Genomic DNA, 23,031 nt, shown 5'->3' with positions numbered 1-23,031 from the left:
GTTTTTATCCCGGACTTTTGAAGAGTTCTCTTGGAAACGCGATATAACCGACCTCGACGCGGGCGAAGCCGCGGGCGGAAAGCTAGTATTAAAAATAATGCTCATTTTGTCAAAAGTCAAGATTTTAATACTATAATTATAATTAAAAAGGTACATACACAAGTCAGCCATAACATTAAGAATTAATTCATAAACAATAAAACATTCACACTCATAAAACTAATATTTCCTATAGTTACCAAGTCCTGGGACTATCCCAATCACTAGTACACTAATAATTACTGGTAAATATTAAAAAGAGGTCTTTGTAAAATCGCAGCTAATGAAGAGAACATCAACTGCAAGTTATTAACTATAGAATATTCCCAAAGGTAGGAATGTCCTCAACAACTAGTTTAATGCTAAGATCACTTGATAGCTTTTTCCCCAAGTTTCACCACTTTGTCCAAGTTGTCTTTGAGGGTCTTGAGCTGGTCGAGCACTTTGGAGTCCATGAGCGAGAACGGTATGTAGGCCTGCGACTGACGCAGCTGCTTCGGCTGGAGAGACAGCATCGTGCCGTCTTGGAGGAGAATGTTGCAGTTTGCCATTTCGTCAGGTTTCAAACTGGAAACAATGATCAAATGTAAGTTTTTTTGCATGTTCTCGTTGTTAACATAGTTCGTTTTATTTTATGTTATTTACTGATTACTCACGTGTAACAAGACGGCACCATAACCGGCGAGCCGGACATGGACACCACCATCTCTCCCTGTCGCGGCTGGCGCAACACCGTCAGCGGAGTTTGTGGAGTTACCTGGACACAAACATAAGGGTAAAAATGTAAACCTTAGACTTCATCTCTCATTTTCTTAACCCGGGGAAATCGTCATACTTTCTCAACCCTGGGGAAGGCAGTGAGGTTTGTCAGAGAGCCGGTAAGAGTACCGGCTAAAACCACTGGAGTGCTTCACCCTTTTCTTGTAACTGAGAGCACGGGAATGCGATGGCAAACTACCAACTAGCCAAACTTTTAATGTAAGCCGGCCAGATTCTACGATATGATACACTTCTTTGAAAACCTTGTGTTTTTAAAACCAAATTGCTGGGAATATAAATTCAACCTACTCATTCTTTATATTTTCTCAAATATTAGTGTCATTTTTACTGGGTTACCTTGGGCGTGATGGCGGGGTAGTTAACCGCGGCGTTCTTGTTATATGCGGGCGTGCGGTATACGGAGCGCGAGCGGCGCCTGCTGGCGGTCTTGGCGGCCGTGGGCGGCGCCGGCTTGCGGCACGACGCGTCCGCCGAGCGGGAGCGACGCGCCGCCGCCGTCGAGCGGCTGGACGACGAGGGGACCGCTGTAATGTACATACACTATCTTATAACTACTGACATTATCGTAGCACTGGCAGTCGTATGGTCTGGGTCTCAAAATACTCCCATCCAAATCCGTTGACGATAACTTCTTTATTTAGTTAAGTTTTGGTTATAAGTGCACCTTTTAATGTACAATGGGTACGGATACTTTCTATAAAAAAAACTGTATATACGAGCTCTGAAATAAAAGACTGGAAATGTTTAAATTCAATAGCTTTGCTTGTTATATCTAAATAAATAAATCTGTCCACTATTAACTACATTAAAAAGCGACTTTTTATGGATTTAGTAAAATGTTTTATAGTCTACATCTCCAATGATAATGTTAAGAAAGAGTCTAAAATAATGAAACTTTCAAGAACTGATGATGATAGCACTGGCCAAAAATGATGGGTATGACAAAGAACACCTTTAACTTAATGGCATTTCTACAACTTTGATGTGTATATATTTTGCATGGATACCCAAGTATTTAATAAGTCACCAGACCAATTATAAACAGCTTAGGGTTTGATCCCTGCATATGACAAGCATGTGTATGTGCTCAACAGATGCAAGTTTGTAATCTGTTAGGTTAAACCACATCTGACAAGAATAATATTGTAACAGTATGCTGCAAATATGCAGCCCATATTCCTCCACTGCTGGACATATATGCAAATTACATTAATATTGAAGCTCATATTTCACATTTGGCCAGCTCAAAAGCAGTGTACTCACCGAGATGCTTCTTGCCGGCGCCACCGGAGCCGTGCGACGAGTTCTCCGTCAGATACCCTGCCCCAAGGAAGCGCCCCGTTAGTGGAAACATTGTGGTCGAGGGGGTTAGTGCATGGCTACTTACCAGTGACAGGACAAATGCAATATGGAAGATTTACATGAGGTTCTCAGACAAGATTAAAAAAATAGATTGAAAAGGTAATTAGGTTATGAAGTGTCTAAGTTAGAAATATAATTTCAGTATTTTGAAATTAGAACTTTCTTGATCTTGTAACGAAATGGTATTACAGTAAAGAATCACAAGAATTATATTCTTTTGTGCTTATTCTTTTAAATAATTCAATTATCTACAAAAGCAACTAAATAATATATTACAAAATATTTCTACAAAAATTAAAATTACAATCTAATTGTAAGTTAGAAACATCAACCCTTCTAATAATGGTGCTAAAATGTAAATGATGAAACCAACATAAAACTGAAACCAACAGTTTCTGAAAGTTTTTAGTATACAGCACAGACAACTACAAAAATTATTACTATGATCAGTAATTCTTAAAATTGTTGTTTTTTTGATGATGGCAGCCTTCCAGAAACAGTTATTAGAAGGTTTAGCTAATAATATATTTGTTACCATCATCATGCGATGCTGAGCGGCTTGAGTGGCGAGTCCTCCTTGTGTTTGTCACTTCTTTCAAATGCAGTTCTGTTTTCTGTGAATAATTTAATAAAGTTAACTGTAGCATTAATTTTATACTGTGTAACATAGATAGAGGTGTTGTAAGGGATTTAGCCTAAAGTGGGATATGGTCAGGTAGTAGTGAAAACCTACACCAAAGATTCATTTAATTTTAAAAAAACATATGAATATTATAAATTACCTATACATATACAATGTGAAGATACTGAAGTCGAAAGTACAAATTTTCTTGTGCGTCGCTCCATGAACTCAGAAATGGCTTATCCAATTCAATTGCATTTTAGTTCAAAGGAAGCTACACTAAAAATTTTGTGTATGTTTCATGTCCATCAGTCATAAATAAAGTTTAGTTTAATGAAACATTTTAACGAAAAACTAGGGTAATAAACATAAACATTGGAAGCATATTGACACAGCAACACAAGTTACTTTAGAACAACTCCGAGAAGTCAAGACCATTTCATATCCCAATGTTAGGCTTCTTCATGCCATCTGCAGCATTATACAATCTTTAGAAAGCGAGTGTACGAAGGTTTTTCACATACCCACATTAGTGCTAAGTCTCAATTAACATAACCACAAGATCTTACCAATTGTCCAACTGTTTTCGTCAGGTACGTATTGCTGATAGATCCGAGCAATATCTTGAACGCTAGTTCCACGTTCCTTAGCTCCATATGCGCCCGATTATCTATTTTATTCTTTTGATCTGTCACTGCAATACATGAATTTTAATAAGTTTGAGGGAAAATTCATTGTGTTCTAGCCTGAAATAGGTGTAATGTTCTCAAGAATACCGTAGTAAAGAATGTTAATAATACTTTCTTTGAAGTAAACAGAGTGGTATGTTATAAAATTTGAAGAAAAACTTAACAGAAGAATTATGCCGCAATATTTTTAAATTAATATATTATGACTTCTTACCCAGTTTATTTAGCTTTTTCAATGCATCATCGTCTTCGGAACTCTTTTCCTGTTTCCTCACAGGTCTTTTCGTTCGCGGCATTTTTACTCACTAAGTAGTTTAGCAAATTAACAACACTTTAACAATGATCTGATACACTAGTTAAGTGATTGATTTAGTGTTTATAACATTAACAAACCTACATTTAAAAATAAATAAGAAGAAAATTCAAACGAGAAACTAAAATTAAAACAAAACACAAACGGCCATTTTTAAATTATGCTTTCGGATACTCGTACAAAAAGCAATATAGCACAGAGTAAACAACAAGCATTAAAAGAGTAAAAAAAATAAGGAACTGTATATTTGTGCTTATAAGTAAAACGAAAAGTCGTTTCATAATACAAATAACTCAAAATTACTTCGATTACTATACCAGTTACTCTGGTAAGAAAAAACGCATATCTGTGAGCGCTACTATTTATTGATTAACTATCATTAGCCTGCATTATATAGGAATGTATCCAAACGAATTTATTCATTTTGATCGAAGATCCTAAACGAGAGACCCATACTTTTTAACAACATTCCGAATATTAAATAAAAATAATATCTGCATTCTCATTTTACTCTTCTTAAATCTTAGATACAGAATTACAAGTATTAATTGCAATTACAGTAATTATATATGTATGTCTTAAATAAACTGTTTTCGGTTTATGATAATCTAGATTTATAAAAAAAAAACGGTGGTTGAGCCAACTTCATGAAAACAAGAAACAAATTTATAAAAGTTTATAATTTTTTTAGTAATGAATCTGAATCAGAGTAGATTTAAATTTATTACAGTTTGAATTTGTGTGTTTCGTTCAGAAATTAGAAAGTTAAACTCGAAACGTGAATTGAAGTGGGTATTCGAGTTTTTGCAGGATGTGGTTTTCATTTGAATACCAAATTACTTTTAAATTAAAACTTCTTTTAACAAATATGTAAGTGACTAAATAAAATACAACTGCACATAAATATATTTTCGGCGTATTATTAGAATTATTTTTGTGCTCTTGATGCTTTTCGATAAATAATATGATCGTAGCATGACTTCAGCAGTGCATTGTTATGATGAACGAAGAATGGCGGACGTTGTCATATTACGATATTTGTTCACATTTTTATTGATAAATGCTTGTTGTGGTAAGTTTATTCATATATTATATTAAAATCTAGTGCCTATAAGCGATGACCGTAGTTCATTAATATATTGAACACCAAGAACTTATCGAAAAGCTTATTTCAAAGTGGCTTCCGTATTCCAGTTTTTCTATTATTGTTTTTCAACAAAACGCGCTTATTTGTCAATAGATCTGTAATATTCCTTAAAGGTCTATATTAAATCACTTTGATATCACTTTCATCATTGGGCAAAGTACTATCATTGTTGCTATAATTAAACTTGTTCAATAGTATGTGGGAAGCCTAACTGGAACAAGGCACACCATATTTTCAATGACTGAGCTTTATATTGTGCTTTGACCTATAATTTACTAAAATATCTTTAATTTTCCGTAATTTCGCAACTTAATACGTCAGATTTGATATTTATTCATATTAATATGGACTTGATTGTAAACTTAAGCTTAACAACAACATAATGTTAGCTTTGAAGGCACAATGCTAAGTAATTCTTTGGTATTAAGTATGCAGTATTGGTTTATACTATCTGTATGCTGTATTTCCGATAGCCAAGTGGCTAAATAAAACTTCTGTCTTCAAAATCACCTAAATCCAACTTCTACTAAAATGTATCACCCCATTCCCTAGTTCTGAATAAATCTGTAACAAAAATTATTACCTTATACATTTAGTTCTACCTTGAGATTAAATATTGTGCTTATTTTGTATATCAAGAAAAAAGTTTAATTTTATGCCAAGGTGAGTGTTCAGAACATTTGCACTTAGAATTCATTAATTCTTGTGTTTTATCTGCATTTTCTCATTGTATCTTAAACACCAAAAATCTTTGTTTTTATATTTGTATATTTAGACTACTCAAGATTAGAACAAAAAGTATCTGTAAAATCTGTAAAAGTAGTTTCATTTCAATGTCTAACATTCGCATAAACCTAAGAAACCACTACAAAAGTATCTGATTGTTGTGTATAATATAGAATAAGTTTTCTATTAGATAAACTTATTTGAGAATTAATTGCTCTCTGTAGATTCTGTCTCATAAATACTTGCCTTCAAGGATATATTTTTTATGTTATTTATCAAGACTAAAAAATATTTTCAGGAGGTCTAAAAGGCAAATAACTTGATTAATTATCACAAAGTCCAATGACTCTTGCATGCATAGTTTCAGAGTATCCTTCCTATTTAAAAGAAGCCAAGACTCTCCATAATGAATCTTTAAACATTAATAACACAAATAATTGTTAATCATTAAAGTAAGATTTTGTAATTCCAGCAGGTTTACCTGGCCTGGAGGAGGATGGCGTGTCGGGCAGCACACAGGGCCCGGACGCCCAGAGGATTGATGATCCCATGACTATTGAGAAGATGATGGTACATCAGCCAAGGTATGAAACTGACATTTTAATATAATATTAACATGAAAATATGATATTGAGCTTTTTGCATCTGAAATATGAAGGCTGCTTATGTATATCTAGGGACTGCTTTCTCATACATGTTTGCTTTTGTAAGAAATTGTCAATATGCTATTATCTTTAATTTTAATATATTAAACTAAAGTCTTTGTCTTTGACACAGTTTGGCAATTAACAATAATGATAGAAGTCTATTGATGACGATTTTATTGAGTTTTTTAAGTTATTAGTTTTCCTTTATTGCTTTTTTTCTAAATATACACTATACAATAAAATAAAATTATTTTCTTGCTAACCAAAGGAGGAGGAAGTTTTCGAAAAGGTAAATTTTAACAGATCAACATACATTTTATATACATATTTGTATAATACAGACTTCATTCATAAGGCCCTGATAGTGTTATCAGCCCTGTTGATTCATTATGAATGAGATTTATCTGGGTGGTCAATGATTTATCTATTTGTTATCAACAATAGTAGGATGTGACGGTTGTTTGTCACTACAATAGAATAGATATTATTTATATCGAATATGCCAATTATTTACTTGTATTTAGAATAGCATAACTTTCTACTATGGGAAACTTGTTATATTCCTTTAAATACTATTTCGAGACCCCATCCCTTTTCTCCAATCAATTTATGGTAAAGTCACACTCTTAAACTATGTATAACATATCCGACTTGTTTCTTACTATATGAAACCGTTGGTCGTTCAGATACAAGTGCCACCAGTGCGAGCCCCCCGAGTGCGAGGCGGCGGGCGGCGAGGTGTGCCTGGACGCGCTGTACTGCTACAAGTCGTCGGTGCGCGACTCCGACGGGGAGCTGCGACACTCGCGCGGCTGCTCCACGCGCCGCGACCACTACCAGTTCACCTGCAGGATCAATGTGCCGCCCAGGTCACTATACTGAATTACTATTACCGTTCCATGATCCTGAGAACATGGCAACATGCCTCTCGAGATCTACTATGCGAGGGTTCGATCCCCACGTTTGTGTAATCCACGAATGCTTGTCCTGAGTCTAGGTGTCTTTGTGCATGTGACTTAAATATTTTTGAAATCCCTGCGATGTTAGGATTAAAGACCTTAAAGCAGAAGCCGTTTTTCTGGATATTGCGGTCGAAATTTTTCACTTACCCATAATATATTCGATTTGCTTTGATATCATGAAATTTGCTGTAATATACAAATGCTATGCTATATGCATAAGACAGTTACAGCAGACTTGTCTGTTTTAAACCATTGATTCTGAAAGTACTACTCCATAATGTTTGTAATATGCTTTAACGTTTTCTTCTGTCTACAAGAATAACATGTTCACAAATTTTATTAGCTATTTTAAGTGAGTTTTACTATATTTAACTCTATAACCTAATAGTAAGTGTACTGTCCAGTGTCCGCAAGCGCCACGCGGGCCTGCACAACATCTCGTGCTGCCAGGGCGACCTGTGCAACGCGGGCAGCTTCCCGTCGCTGCCGCCGCTGGCCGACACGGCCATCGAGCCGCTGCCCACCAACGCGTGGAAGCTGTGGGCCAGCGTGGCCGCCTCCGTACTCATCGTCAGCGTTATAGGCGCCATGGCCATCTTCGTGCTCAGGAGGAGTCACAGGTCACATATTAATTTAATATTGTTAAGACGACCTCCGTGGTCGAGTGGCATACGCACTGGTTTCAAGGTGTCGCTAGCTCTGAGGGTCCCGGGTTCGATCCCCGGTCGGGTCAATGTAAAAATTCACATTTCTACATTGTCTCGGGTCTGGGTGTTTGTGGTACCTTCGTTGCTTTAGCAACTTACTTTGGGTTCAGAACAATGTATGTGATGTTGTCCGCATTTATTCCCATGTTTATCGTAACTAGCGTGAGGATGATTCATTATTAAATGATGCAACAGTTTAGATGATTAAAATTGTCGTCTCACGATTAATCACTCCGGTGAGATCCGAAACTAGTCGGACAATCCTGATAAATACGCGTGAGCTAACTGTTACATCATTTAATAATGTTATTTGATGTTCTGTCTCTCTGAGTGTGAAATGTGAGTTCATTTTACACTGTGGAATGCATTTAGATTGCTTATCACTTGTACTAGCAGACTTACAAATATTAAAAAGAATAATATTGTGAATTAATGTTTGGGTAATTGAATCTTTATAGTCTTATACAATACCTACCAAAACATCTTTTTACAGTAAACGGCAAAGAACTTGCTCAAAAAATAAATTAATGTCTATTTAAACATTAATTCAAGTGCATGTTTAAATAGACCGACAGAAATAACTAATAAATGTGGTAATATTGATTTCAGGTTACGCGTGTCCCGGGCAGCCCTGCACAAGCTGGGCGCAGACTCCAACTACTTCTCATCCAACATGTACAGTCCACATGTCACTAGCGCTTATTATGAAGGTAACTTATATTACTCTTAGGCCCGATTTTTCAATCGTCAGATAACTTTTATCTGAGGAATAAATATGGCCGTTTGACATATTTTCTATACAAAAGCTGTCAAAACGTCAAACTTATTCGTCGAATAAAAGTTATCTGGCGATTGAAAAATCGGCCATTAATAGATTTTTTTCTAGACGTTTTGAAACTGATTCCATTATCTATGCTCATGAGGTTCGGAGTTTGAAATATTACTAAAAGTTCTATTACAGAGCTTCTTTTTCGTCAAACGTTACAGTTGTGTCGTCATGTTACGTATAAACTTTTATACTTAATTTTACAATTAATCATACGTTTTATTTTGTGTCGGTATACGCGATTTCGTGGCTCCGTTTTAGATATTTAAATTCAGGAAAGGAAGACGCTGCGATGCGATACGACGTAACTGTACCGTATAGTTGCTTTTGAGGCTTTTTGAGGTTTGCTTTGCTCAATGGATGACTGGATAGTGGGCCTTTTGGACAGTTTATAATGTATATGCACGTGTTTGTCCCCCCAGGCGTGGAGGGCTCGCAGACGGGCGGCGGCGTGCGCGCCACGGCGGCGGGCGACTCCACGCTGCGCGAGTACCTGGAGAGCTCGCTCACGTCGGGCTCGGGCTCCGGCCTGCCGCTCATGGTGCAGCGGACGCTGGCCAAGCAGGTCACGCTCGTCGAGTGCGTCGGGAAGGTATATGGAATGGATATACCATCTAATCAACGAACTAGTATAGTATATTTATTGAATTAACCAAAAATAGTCCGAAGCTCATTATTATTTGATTAGCTGTAAGTCCTCTATGAATTGGTGTTAATCTTGCTGTAAGGGCAATGCAATGCCAACAATTAATTAAGAAATCACTACCTTTACTTATAATCATTTAAGACACTTTATTAGAACTTTGACTACACCCATAGCCAAGTGGTTGAGGTCACCACGCCAATCTCACTGAGCGCGGCGTGTCGCGTGTTCGATCCCCACTTAGGACAAGCATTTGTGTGATCCCCAAATAATGCTTGTTCTGAGTCTAGGTGTCTTGTGCACGTGGTTTGTATGTTTGTAAAACCACCCGCGACATAAGGATTAAATTCCTTACCGTCGTTAAAAAAAATAGGTAGAGTTATTAATTATGTTATTCAAGTTAAAAACATTGTTCCATGTGCAGGGTCGTTACGGCGAGGTCTGGCGCGGCTCGTGGTACGCGGACAGCGTGGCGGTGAAGATCTTCTTCTCCCGCGACGAGGCGTCCTGGCGCCGCGAGACCGAGATCTACTCCACCGTACTGCTGCGCCATGAGAACATACTGGCCTACATCGGGAGCGACATGACCAGCAGGGGCAGCTGTACACAGGTATACCACCACCACACGTACCCACTAACAGAAAATTATTGAACTGCAAGTGTATACTATGTTCTGTTTGGAGCCAAGTACAAAATACCAATGAAAATACAATGTTGCTGCTTTGCAGTCGTCGTGTCGCGGTTTCGATCCCCGCGTAGGACAAACATTTCTGTGATCATTGAATGCTTGTTTTGATTCTAGGTGTTATTGTGCATTAAAACCTTCAATTTAGTTATATTAGCAGAAGTCAGTTTCTGCTAATAACTCTGTATAAGTTGGGAACGGTCGTAAAAAATTTGATTACGACGACTGCCCCCAATATTTGGCAAGTGACATCTCGGCAATCCTTAGCGTTATTCATATGTATGAAGATGACAGGAAAAAAGTTATTTGTCTTATCATCAAAATGTAATTTCGAAATGTTTGAATGTTTTCTATTGAAGCTAACTTTACTGTTGTATAATATGTCACATCATGTATGGCTATACGGTCTAGTCCTGAGATACCATACCAACCAGTATCAGTCCGCTCATGTTGACCGTGTCCCCTAGCTGTGGCTGATCACCCACTTCCACCCGCTGGGCTCGCTGTTCGAGCACTTGTCCCGCGCGAGCCTGACGCGCCAGCAGATGATGGTGGCGTGTCTGTCCATCGTCAACGGCCTGCTGCATCTGCACACCGAGATACATGGCACACAGGTATATATACTAGCAAAATTAGCCGTTAGACTACTAAACTACTAAAAACTGCACGGATAGCCGAGTGGTTGAGGTCACCACGCCAAACTCACTGTGCGCGTCGTGTCGCGGGTTCGATCCCCGCGGAAGACAAGCATTTGTGTGATCCACGAATGCTTATTCTCAGGCCGTTCACTAATTTTGATTTAAACAGGACCATAGATGAGAAAACCCATAGAATATGATCTTCCTATTGTGCTAATTTAATTTGGTACGCCTTGTTTAATGTCAACCATGTTTACCATACATTGAATACTACATCATCAATATTTACCTTATAACTTTGACCGAACATCTATTAGTATTGCTGATAATCTTCAGTTCAACTAGATAACCCAGTTATCGCCAGTTTATACTGATTACAGCCAGTAATGATGTGGAAATAGCATTCATTTGTTACTACAATATAATTATAAATACAGTTATTATGGGAGTTTAATATTATTGCAATTGTAACATATTATCTGATCTACATAATAATTCTGCGTGTCGTTGTTTTTTATTGGCATACCGAAATTAAAGTAAAACATATTTAATAAAGTATAACCAGAACCAAACAAGTATAAATTAATAAAGTATAAATCCTCTTTCTGCTTTGGGCACCACATTTTTCTCCCGACAGCCAGAGCGCTTAGGAAGTGGTGAAGGGTGGGCTAATTAAGATTCTGTACAGTTATAATCAGGGTTGAAAGGCTAAGTTTCAAAGTACTGAAGATTAATTTGATTAAATGCTATTACAAAATTGATTGAGTCTTGAATGATTGAGCATACTAATGCTCACTTGTGAATCACCTTAATTTTATGAAGACTTCTTATTGTCCTGTTGAAGGGTATACGCACACCTTTCCGCCTTTCATCTGTATCTGTTATTATTTAAGCCAAATTCTTCTATCTATATCACAATAATATTCGTTCCCAGGGTAAGCCGGCCATAGCGCACCGCGACATAAAGACCAAGAACATCCTGATGAAGGTGAACGGCGAGTGTTGCATCGCGGACCTGGGCCTGGCCGTGACCCGCGCGCACGTGGCCGCCGGCCTGCTGCACAACCCGCGCCAGGGGACCAAGCGGTACATGAGCCCAGAGATGCTGGACCAGACGTAAGGACCTCCTTGTTATGTTGCAAACTAACAGTCCAAAATGTTCGTAATGAGTTAACTAGCAATGTTTTTATGGAAAGAATAATATTAAGTATTAAAAGTATTTACTATGCTAGTAATTGGAGTTGACCAATGTTCTTTTTATAGAAAAGACAATATTAATTATTGAAAGAAGTGAAGAAAAGTCTTTTTCAGGTCAATATTAACAGTAATAAAAAAGGTCTTTTAAATCACAGTCATATTATTTATAATGAAAAAGTGGATAAGCTGCTTTTGAATTTATTGAATTTATTCTTGTGTTGAATAGTAGAATGACTTGAAAAACATTTATGATAAAAAAGCGACAGTAATTATGGAGCAGCCTTAAAGATGAGGCTGCTTCATAGTTTGTTATTGTAAAATTTGATTATTGCTTGTATTGATTTCTGAAACCCAATCCCCTGGTGTGCAGCATGAACACGTCGTGCCTGGAGTCGTTCCTCCGCTGCGACGTGTACGCGCTGGGGCTGGTGCTGTGGGAGCTGGCGTCGCGCGTGGCGCCGCGCGGGGAGGCGCGCGCCCCCTTCGCGGAGCTGGCGCCCGCAGACCCCAGCTTCGAGGACATGCGCAAGATCGTCTGCGTGGACGCCGCGCGGCCCTGCCCGCCCGCACACACGCACCCCGTACGTAGCCATACCTTCTAACTGATAAACACTTCTGTACACATGAACAAAAACGATTATTACACTTTTTCTATATGGAAAAGAAACAAATAATGATATACAAGTCTGATCTTTTTAGTTCTAACAGCCAAGTAAAAGTTACTGTAACTTTTACTTGGCTGTATGTTTTAATCATTACTACTATTACTTTTATCATTACTACTTTTGCGATTGCACGAAAAAAATATAACAAAGTACATAGCGTGTAGTATCAGTCACCTCTAGTAAATATATTTTGCCGCTTCTTTTCTCGACACAAATTGAAAATTAACTAAAACATTAACAAAAAATACAGGCCACAAACACACAATAACGTAACAAAATCGTAAATCTCACATCCTGCATACAAGTTCTCACTAAATATGTAACTCCAACCCATTCTTCACAGACCATGGTAGGCATGGCGAACCTAATGCGTGAATGCTGGCACCAGAACCCCTCCGTCCGGTTACCAGCTCTCCGCATCAAGAAGACACTCCTCAAGCTCGCGGCCAACGACAACAGCATACGGTTGAGTGATGACAACGAGGTCTCCGTATAGAGGTACACGCTTAACTAAACTATAATAGTTAATGTGATGACAAGACTTGACAGGTACTGTGACAAGGGTTCAAGTAGGAAATAGTGTATTTAGCGGTAACATACACCTTTATAATACTTTAGGGTTTCGGTCTTTCAAATAACATTTATTGTGAAATGAATATACAGCAAAATTATTGGTTTTCTTATGTAAAAAATACCAAAGTGGTTGGTATGAAATTAATATGAATGATTATTGAATGAATCCCTAAAGTATTATTAAGCGTTTTTGTAACACTTTGTTTTACAGCTAAAATAATATTAAGCCCTGTTGCAAACTTATGAGTACATTTAACTTGTGTATACCTGTATGGCATTGTAACTGCCAAACAGATAAACAAATTTCGATTATTTTTGACAGTGTAATGAGCGTGCCTTGAGATGTGAAAACTCAACTTCCGTCAGTATATTTGTGCCTTTATAAATACTCTAAACGTCTTCAATATACGACAATACACGAAAAGACAGTCTTAGATTTTTGGTTAATACGTAAATATACTCGAACGTAAAGATGACTGGGTATTAAAGGAAATGACTTGGTCTGTTATTTCAGAGGGAAAAATACGTGTTAGTCTATCCAGTAGAGTACAATAATTGTTTTAAGTTGTCATCTTCCCTTAAAAAAATCATAAATGTAAAAATATATCTACAAAAGTAAATTGGTTGTTTATCGCCTAACATAATTCTAGCCAAAACAATCTAGACTACTTTTTAATTTTCGCTTCATAAATACTATAGAAGCTAGAAAGTTCCAGAAGGAAAGGAGGTAACGTGTGGAAACACGAAAGCTTTATTATAAAGTTAAATATAATATTGTTGCTTATTATTTATAGCGTAGATATTTTTACTGATGGACATAAAACTAATCTATATTATATAGTTTGGTAGGACTAGGCTGCTTTTGTACTGTGGTTTAGCACTGTGCCTTTAACCATCTGTAAAAAGAGGGGTTCAATTTCGTTGTTTGTTTTTAATGTTGACAGTCTCTTAGCTGCATCGTATAAACCGATAGAGAGTATTTATCATCACTTAATGACACTTAAAGTAATCAATACATGAAACTCTGGTTGTTGTGAGTTTTGATGGGTAATTAAATTAATAGAAAATCATGGCTATCTTTGTGTAACAAAACATAGAGTCTTCTATCTAACACAACCGGAATTAGGCAAAGCACCTACATTCGGTTGTTTTAGATTGATAAAATAGGAATAGAGAATGCAAATAAGTAGATTCTCTGATGTATTGAAATATACCATCTGCTATGATCGCTCAAATCTATTCATACATCTTTGACCGTCGTTACAGGTAAGCTTAAGTCTGACAACCAGTCTAACTAAGGGGTATCGTGTTGCCCAGGTAACTGGGTTGAGGAGGTCATATAGGCAGTCACTCCTTGTAAAACACTGGTAATTACCTGAATCCGTTTAGACTGGAGGCCGACCCCAACATAGTTGGGAAAAGTCTAGGCCGATGATCCCGATGATGATGATGGCTCAAATCTGTTTAATTAACCTGCCGTAACTGAAATTCGGCAGGCTAAATATTACAACAATGTCATTTCCTCTTACAAAACAGATGACCACAGTACAATCCTAGTCTAATTAGTTACTTAAACAAGAAGTGCCGAATAGTATTTGTAATTAGATGATAAGATGTAAAATATATATTATATTGTAAATATTGATGCGTAAGGTAGCGCAGCTGTGGATTCTGACGACTCACTGAATCTCGTAATAATCTTACTATTATTTTAAAATAAAAATATATTTGTTTGCAAAATTTGGATGGTAATAGTGCTGCAATTAGTCAATTTGTTACTTTTTTATTCAATAACACATTTGTGTAAAGAATTCTCCGTAAGAAAAAATGTGTACAGTTTTCATCGTGATCCTTTGGTTATAAAAATCTGTTTCCATCCTTTCACAGCTTGAGCTATAAGTTTTCTTGAAACTATTCCAGCATATTACGTCACCAGAATCCACAGTTTCAACATAACTTAGAACCTCTTGAAAAATATGAATTAGTTCTTTCTCTTACTTATTACTTTGTCAAGTATGAGAGAGAAAGCAGTTTTAGCGGCTATCAGTTTCCTATCACAGTAAGATTTGCAGTTGTAGAAGACAGGCTTCTATACGTCGTATAGTACACTGTCTGACTTCCAAAATTGTAATCGTCTTGTACTTTGAAAGGTAGCCTTTAAAATACTTTTAAAAAGTAAGTATGTTTTATTAATTTTGACATCCAAACTTTTTGGTGATTGATCGCTTACAGGCTGTATGAACAATTCAGTTGCCATATTGTTTTTTTTTTACTGAATTTATAGCATTTGTTGTGTTTAAGTTCAAATGTTTCGCAGTAATGACAATTTATGTATTAATGTTATTATCTGGTATAGTTTAGAGACGAAATTTTATTGTCTTGCTAATGTTGTTCAAGATATATTGTAAGATAATCTTATGCTCTTCAAAGTGTGACATTTATGAAAGCGTTTAAATTGCTGCGCGAATTTGATCAAATGTATGGAATTGGCAAGTTTTAGCATTGTGTTTTATTAAAAGAAGTCTAATTCCTATATACTTGAGAATTTTCCTGCCTGATCTAATATTATGAAAAACAGATTTTATGTCCTACTGAGTGCCATTTATTTTTAAATACTTTGAAACTTAGTCCTATTATTAATTCGATAAATTATTGTATAAAATTGAGTCATGTTAATTGTAGTTTTTGTCTAGAGATTGATATTCTCCTCGAAGTCTCATCTATAATTTCCTTATTAGATAATAATAAGAATTAAATAATAAAATAATAATTAAGATATTAATCTTGGACAACATTACTGAGCACGAAAGCTTTATCAAAATTAAAAATTCTAAGAATCTCTGTTTGTATAATGAAAAACAAATTAATAAACTTTCACTCGTTGATGTTTCACTTAATGTAATTAATAAAACTTAGTTCGTAAGTTGTATGTTAAGTTACAGACACGCATTTATTTTGGTTCCTCTTGAAAATACTCGAAAAGACAATAATGATTATATTCTAGAGCTATCAGTGACCAGTTTCTCATAATTATGTCTTATAAAAAAATGGATTTTTGCAACATTCATTGCTGTACCAGTTGTTCAAATGTACGTAAACAACAAATCTTGAGTTACAAGCCTTATCAAAAGTATTGTGAAGGCCATATTTCGTCGAAATCCACTCCGTTAAGATTGTTGACACTTTAATTGATTTGACGATTGATTTTCCACTAGACAACTTATTAACATGTCTCCATGTTAAAAAAAAAACACTTACTAATTCGGTCATCAGCATCGATAGCTCTAATACAGAATTTTGATTTAAATTCCGTTATAAAATGTAGTGCAGTACCGAAGAGAGTGGGGTGAAGAAAGTATCACATTTATGTAGACTTGTTTTGTGGAGATTTCATTAAATATAGTATGTCCATTGAATACGAGGGAGAAAAAGAAGTCTACTGGGTGTTATGTGCAGGTAGGTCAATGGCTCCGTAAGAAATCACATTTTCAATAATATAGTTCTGTGCTTTGGTACTGCACGTTACATAATTTTTACACACGGACATAGGATCCTAAGCCAGTGATTCTGTAAAACTATTGTGTTCACATTGTAAATATCTAGGTAAGAGTAAGTAAGTCTTATGATAGACGCGACGCGTCCGTTACGAAGAGAAATAAATATTTGTCTATTACTTTGGTGTTTTATTGTTGAACATCTTTCACTTTAGGAAATTAGTTGTCCATTTAAAGACTTGTGATATATTCATATAGTAATATTATAAAGGTCTTTTGAGAAAAAAGTACACATAAAATTTAAAACATTTATTATAAATTAATATAATAAAAAGCATACAAGACAATAACTTAAGCTAAGAAATGCACAAGTTGGTACGTTTCTTATAAAGTTTTCACTTATTCTAATTAGTATTCAATTAAAACAGACTTCGATAATACTATTCAATTATAATAAAATTCATTGCGCACTCGACGCGTCAATCTGGTTTGACGCGCCGGTGTCGGTCAAGAGTTCGGGAGTTCGTCGGTCCAGCGGACGCTTTGGTAATAAATGCACGCGACTTAGCCTCTACTACGTTTTGGAAATATATAAAAAGTGGTACAAAATTGGTCCAGAGGGGATAGGATTGGGCCCTTACGTAAACATCTTACAGCTCCTACCACGACACAGAAAATAAAATAGCTTTTACTTAATCCAAATTGCAAAAATATCGCTCGGTTTCTGTGTGGTGGTAGCCTCGCACCGGCGCGTCTAGTCGTGGTGCTCGTCCTGCTGCAGCTCCTCCATGTCCTCCTGGTCGAACTCCGTGTCGTCTTCGGCGGTGGCCTCCTGGTACTGCTGGTACTCCGACACCAGGTCATTTACGTTACTCTCCGCTTCATTGAACTCCATCTCGTCCATGCCCTCGCCGGTGTACCAATGTAAGAAGGCCTTGCGCCTGAACATAGCGGTGAACTGCTCTGATATTCTCTTGAACAGCTCCTGGATGGCTGTCGTGTTACCGATAAATGTAGAGGACATCTTCAAGCCCTTAGGGGGAATGTCGCACACGGCAGTCTTCACGTTGTTGGGGATCCATTCTACGAAGAAGCTGCTGTTCTTGTTCTGAATAGAGAGCATCTGCTCGTCGACCTCCTTCATGGACATGCGTCCACGGAAGATGGCGGCCACGGTGAGGTAGCGGCCGTGGCGCGGGTCGCACGCCGCCATCATGTTCTTGGCGTCGAACATCTGCTGCGTGAGCTCGGGCACGGTCAGCGCGCGGTACTGCTGGCTGCCGCGAGAGGTCAGCGGGGCGAAGCCGGGCATGAAGAAGTGGAGACGGGGGAACGGCACCATGTTGACGGCCAGCTTGCGGAGATCCGCATTCAGCTGACCGGGGAACCTCAGGCAGGTGGTCACGCCCGACATGGTGAGCGACACCAGGTGGTTGAGGTCGCCGTACGTGGGATTTGGTACTTTGAGGGTTCTGTAGCAAATGTCGTAGAGAGCTTCGTTGTCTATACAGTAGGTTTCATCTGTGTTTTCGACTAGTTGATGAATAGAGAGCACTGCGTTGTAGGGTTCCACGACTGTGTCGGACACTTTAGGCGAGGGCACGACGGAGTATGTGTTCATGATCCTGTCGGGATACTCCTCGCGGATCTTGGAGATGAGCAGCGTGCCCATGCCGGAGCCGGTGCCGCCGCCGAGCGAGTGTGTGAGCTGGAAGCCCTGCAGGCAGTCGCAGTTCTCGCATTCCTTGCGGACTACATCGAGCACTGCGTCGACGAGTTCCGCGCCCTCGGTGTAGTGTCCCTTGGCCCAGTTGTTGCCGGCGCCGGACTGGCCGAACACGAAGTTGTCGGGCCTGAAGAGCTGGCCGTACGCGCCGGAGCGCACGGCGTCCATGGTGCCGGGCTCGAGGTCGAGCAGGATGGCGCGGGGGACGTACTTGCCCCCGTTCTCCGCCGTCGCAACTGTGGGACACGAAAACGAACATTAGCTATTAGCTGGAACTGTGTTGGACTTAGTTGTTGAGTAAGATAATGTACCTCATTTGCGTCACGACTTTCAAAAAGTAAAATGTGTCTATCCCTGTCGTTGGGGGCACAGATTGCGAAACGTAACAATACACTGAATTAGTCTAATGAATCTCCTTGATAGTAATACAACTATCATGCGTGGATACAGTAAATTAACTTGTGCAAATTTCATTGCTTTTTGTCATAGTAATATTACGATGTCGACTCACAACAGTAGGTATACCTTAGCAAGTAAAACATAAACTTATCATTTCATCTACTACCAATCAAATCGCAGTTTCATTTGTTTGCCAGAAATACTGACAAGATTAGTGATACAAATTGCAGTACAAATCATAGCTAGACAAAGATCGCTCGGTCACAGTCCGTAGCTCCAATGGCCAGGTCATTCACAGCAGACTTGAACTTACTACAGTAACTGGCACCGCTTTGTTTCTTCGACATTGAAATTATATCGCATCACAGATAATGATGCAAATACCTACTATTTTATTCAATAATTACGTTTTATGTTGTGATAGCTGTGCTTTTTACTTGGATTTTGCGATCATGGTAACCGGTAGTAAGTTTAATTTAAATAAATACTTTTTTGCCTAAAGAATCATAAACTTTTTCAATAAAAATGGTAACACAAAGTTTTAATGTTCAATATGGCAGTCAGCAGGTTTTATGTACTTTGGAACGTTGGAAATAAATCAATACCATTATTACAAATTGATTGACATAAATTGACTGGCATTTGTTTAGTAGGTCAAGGTATCACTCGGATATCTAGAACAGGCTTTTGTTTTAAACTAGAAAAAATATCTAGACTTCTACTCTACACACGATAAAGAGTATTTTGGGTCGACTAACCATAGGCTTGCTTCTCTCTTATCTTCTAAGCATTTTACGTTGGCACACTTTTGCAGTGGCATCAAGCAATCTTTTTATTTCTTTCTCATCAATAATTTCTTTTTATATAAAACCCGAATAAACGAGTGCAATAAAACATTTGAAGTAAGCGCATCGAACTGTCCAGAGGCGGGCATCGCGGCTGTATGAGTAAATAGTTAACAGTTAGATCACTGTTAGTCGGCGGCCGAGCGTGCGGTGCGCCGCAAATATCAAGTGTGGACTGTAAGAACCGAGGGCGATCAATTTCTCAACTGGATAACATATTTCTAATATGAGAACCATTCAAAACACATTTCCTGTCTGCCTGCCTAACGTACAAAGATGATTCTCATTCTAAAGTTGGACTCGTAAAGGAAGTTTCACTATCTAAATAGTAATCGTTGTTATTGTTAAATTTCATAAATTGGCTGTTTGATACCTAGCCTATTTGGTATATTTCAATTAATTTTAAAAAAGATATGGATATCTGGCTTAAGAAGCCGCGTACTTACAGAATATAATCTAAATAATCAGAAGCATTGACAGGAACGAAAAAAGCAAATTCAATCAATTTATCAGTCTTGGCATTGTTAAAAATGTATAAAAAAGAAAGTTGCAAAAAAATCAGTCGACGCCATACTTTTATCTGACACTAATTTGACGTTTCGAATTGTTTTCCCGCGGATTAGCGCTGCACGAGGGGTCATTGCACCCACATTGTTAAGTCAATCATATGTATAGTGGTTTTAATTGTTTCAAATCACTTTAATTGTTGACAACGCCAGACGTGACGATTTGTGTGTCACGAATGCAATGACGACTGTATTCTCTTCCTGGTTACACAATTTATTGTTTATTTAACACTGTATTTAGGGTTGCCAACTTTTTTTACAAGAAAAAAAGTATATTCAGGTCTATGAAGATTATCAAACAGTATTTTAGAAAAACGAACAGTATTTTATTTATTTATTGCTTTAAATACATATTTTTTGAGCTTCTCGCACAACGTATTAATTCACAATCTTTTTTAAAAATTTCATATGCCTCATCACAATTTATATCAAAGTTAAAATAAATGAGGAGCTCGTTTTTTATTAATTTGATGGATGCTCTGTTTCTATCATCCCGCCACTTAGCATTCATTACTGAAAAAACTCTTTCAGTAAATGCTGAGGTGGCGGGAACAGAAAGTAGATATGAGACTATTTTTGTAATGTTTTTAAATTCTTCTGCAGTGTTAACTAATAAATGGCTCCATTTTTGGCCAGTACTCATTTCAGTAAAATTTTTGTCTTCTGATATTTTCTCATAAATTACTTTAAAATTTGTTAATTCTGAATATAAATCATCCATACCAATATTGAGTCTATATAAATTTAGATTATCTATAATTTTCTCAAAATGATCAAATGTCACTGCAGACTTCAATGACAAACAGCTAATTAAAGAAAGCCAATTAGTCTGACTGAAATCGAACCATTTCTCTAAATACAAATTAGCCTTTTCAATAAAAAGTATAAAGTTATTAATAGTTCTATTAAAAACTTCTTGGAAGACTCTCTAATGGTATTTAAAACTTTTTTTGTTTCATGGCCAAAATAATTATCATTTTTTCTTTGAATTAGCTCAGTCTTTAAACCAGTCATAGTGTTATAAACATCTAAAATTGTTACATCATTTCCTTCTAATTTCTTAATTGTTTTATTGAAAACATTTAATATATGACTAGCATACAGAAGGTAACTATAAATAACTTATTTTTAACATTATCATCTAACATTAATAAATTTTGAATAACCATTGGACAGTCAACATCCAAATCAACAAAGTAATTACAAATTGGTATCCAATTAAGCAAAATTGTATCAATCGCTGGGTAAAAGTGACAGCCAACGAGTTCCTATGTGTCGTTTTATTTCATGAAACTCTCCTTCAGCAAGTGCTACAAATCTTTTTAATTCTTCTCTTCTGCATGCTGACACAGAAAAATGGCTATAGATTTTTAATATAATGTTCTCAATGTCATAATTTAAACAATTCATAGCATGTTTCACTGAATTGTGTACAATATGGGCATGACAATTTCCTTTTATTAAATCTGGAATAACCTCTAAAATGTTTGTATATAATGAATGATTATGTCCAAAATTTGCATTAGTATTGTCAGCGCTAAAACCAGATATTTGACTGAAAGGAAGTTCCAAAGACTCTAAGGAGTTTTTAATTGCTGAAAACATACCATTGGCAGATTCATCTGGATTTTCATAAAAATCAATTAATTTTTGTTGTATTCCACTTTTAGGGGTAAAATATTGAACTACCAGAGGAAACAATTTAATATTTTTTTTATTGGAGGCATCAGTTTGCAGACAGTAAAATACATTGTCTTTATTTAACTGATCAATAACAGACTGCAAGGAATGTGGGCCAAGAACTTCGGTCACTAATGCCTCCATTTTTGTCCTAGCCAATCGTAAGTTAGTGGCTGTTTTGGAATCAACATAGATAATCTTATTTAATTTGATACTACAGTCCTGGCTATTGTATGATAAATTATGCTTGACAGTATGGTATGTCATCGCTAACTCAGCCGCTGCTAACTTGGTATCTTCATTAGAAGACAAGCCTGATGTAGAAGCAGAAGTTTTAGGAAAAAACTTTTGTAACAATCCACTAGATTTTCTCATTTCCATTTTTGCTTGGTGTTTTTTGCTGGTCAGTGTTGTTTAACCTAAAAAAACGGAAACGAAATATAGTAAATAGTTACCTAAAATATCTTATTATTTAAGCAAAAATTGATAAGTGGAAATCAAGCAAGATGCAAACGAAAGTTCCGAACCTGCCCAACACCTGCGTGAGAAATTGTAAATGTTAAAGCACACATTTTGCATTTAGCATTATATTCGCACAGTGGATCACTCGTTAACCAGTCATTATTGGCATTCCCATTCGTGCTTATATTTTTGCTTTACCTCGATAGTTTGGCTTTCTTTCTTGGCGTTGTAGGAGTAGTGTCACTATCACTTTCCATCTTTTGTACACTAAGCTTATCACTACAGGGTTCACTCCACACAAAAAACGGTTAAATATGATAACGAACTAACGTAGTAGTAATTGTAACATACACGAATGACATGACACTGACAGTCTTGAATATTTGTCACTGACAGTGACAGTAGGCACACTGACAGTGACAGATTCGTTCAGAAACTTAGTGTGATTTGATTTGTTTTTAGCTGCAGCAGTGAGCGCGCAGTGAGCGCCCTCTGTCTGACAAAAAAAATTTTTGAGCGTCTGCTTCGATGCTGAAAACAGTATTTTTGTATACTTTTTTTTTGTAAACAGTAAAAAGTATAATTTAGTGAAAAACAGTATAATACTGTTTAAAACAGTATAGTTGGCAACCCTAACT

At 37.0% G+C, this 23,031-nt stretch overlaps 3 protein-coding genes across 5 annotated transcripts; 1 reads left to right on the top strand and 2 right to left on the bottom strand.

Moving 5' to 3' along the window:
• Positions 1–101: 101 nt before the first annotated feature.
• On the bottom strand, positions 102–3,979 carry LOC113494451. 2 transcript variants are annotated; one of them, XM_026872788.1, is made up of 7 exons: positions 3,707–3,979; positions 3,373–3,497; positions 2,717–2,795; positions 2,083–2,139; positions 1,156–1,343; positions 696–796; positions 102–606 (listed from the first exon to the last, which is right to left on the bottom strand). In XM_026872788.1, exons 1-7 carry the CDS (start codon positions 3,786–3,788, stop codon positions 408–410), a joined length of 831 nt encoding a protein of 276 aa, XP_026728589.1. In that variant the 5' UTR covers positions 3,789–3,979; the 3' UTR covers positions 102–407. The 2 variants fall into 2 exon arrangements, with proteins under 2 accessions (XP_026728589.1, XP_026728590.1); XM_026872789.1 differs by lacking the exon at positions 2,083–2,139.
• Positions 3,980–4,704: 725 nt separating this feature from the next.
• LOC113494449 (activin receptor type-1) lies at positions 4,705–16,894 on the top strand. Of its 2 annotated transcripts, none has more exons than XM_026872786.1 (11): positions 4,705–4,877; positions 6,154–6,262; positions 7,012–7,194; positions 7,692–7,907; positions 8,604–8,704; positions 9,243–9,412; positions 9,888–10,073; positions 10,616–10,762; positions 11,721–11,902; positions 12,354–12,564; positions 12,992–16,894. In XM_026872786.1, the coding sequence occupies exons 1-11, from the start codon at positions 4,781–4,783 to the stop codon at positions 13,142–13,144; spliced, it is 1,755 nt and encodes a 584-aa protein (XP_026728587.1). In that variant the 5' UTR covers positions 4,705–4,780; the 3' UTR covers positions 13,145–16,894. The 2 variants fall into 2 exon arrangements, with proteins under 2 accessions (XP_026728587.1, XP_026728586.1); XM_026872785.1 differs by having other exon boundaries at positions 4,706–4,877; positions 6,151–6,262.
• Positions 16,895–17,009: 115 nt separating this feature from the next.
• On the bottom strand, positions 17,010–20,341 carry LOC113494450 (tubulin beta chain-like). The gene is made up of 2 exons (XM_026872787.1): positions 20,260–20,341; positions 17,010–18,677 (listed from the first exon to the last, which is right to left on the bottom strand). Exons 1-2 carry the CDS (start codon positions 20,324–20,326, stop codon positions 17,470–17,472), a joined length of 1,275 nt encoding a protein of 424 aa, XP_026728588.1. The 5' UTR covers positions 20,327–20,341; the 3' UTR covers positions 17,010–17,469.
• Between the last annotated feature and the right edge of the window lie 2,690 nt (positions 20,342–23,031).

Source organism: Trichoplusia ni, chromosome 5, assembly GCF_003590095.1.
Source record: "Trichoplusia ni isolate ovarian cell line Hi5 chromosome 5, tn1, whole genome shotgun sequence".
NCBI lineage: Eukaryota > Metazoa > Arthropoda > Insecta > Lepidoptera > Noctuidae > Trichoplusia > Trichoplusia ni.
This window is presented reverse-complemented; position numbering and strand designations above follow the sequence as displayed.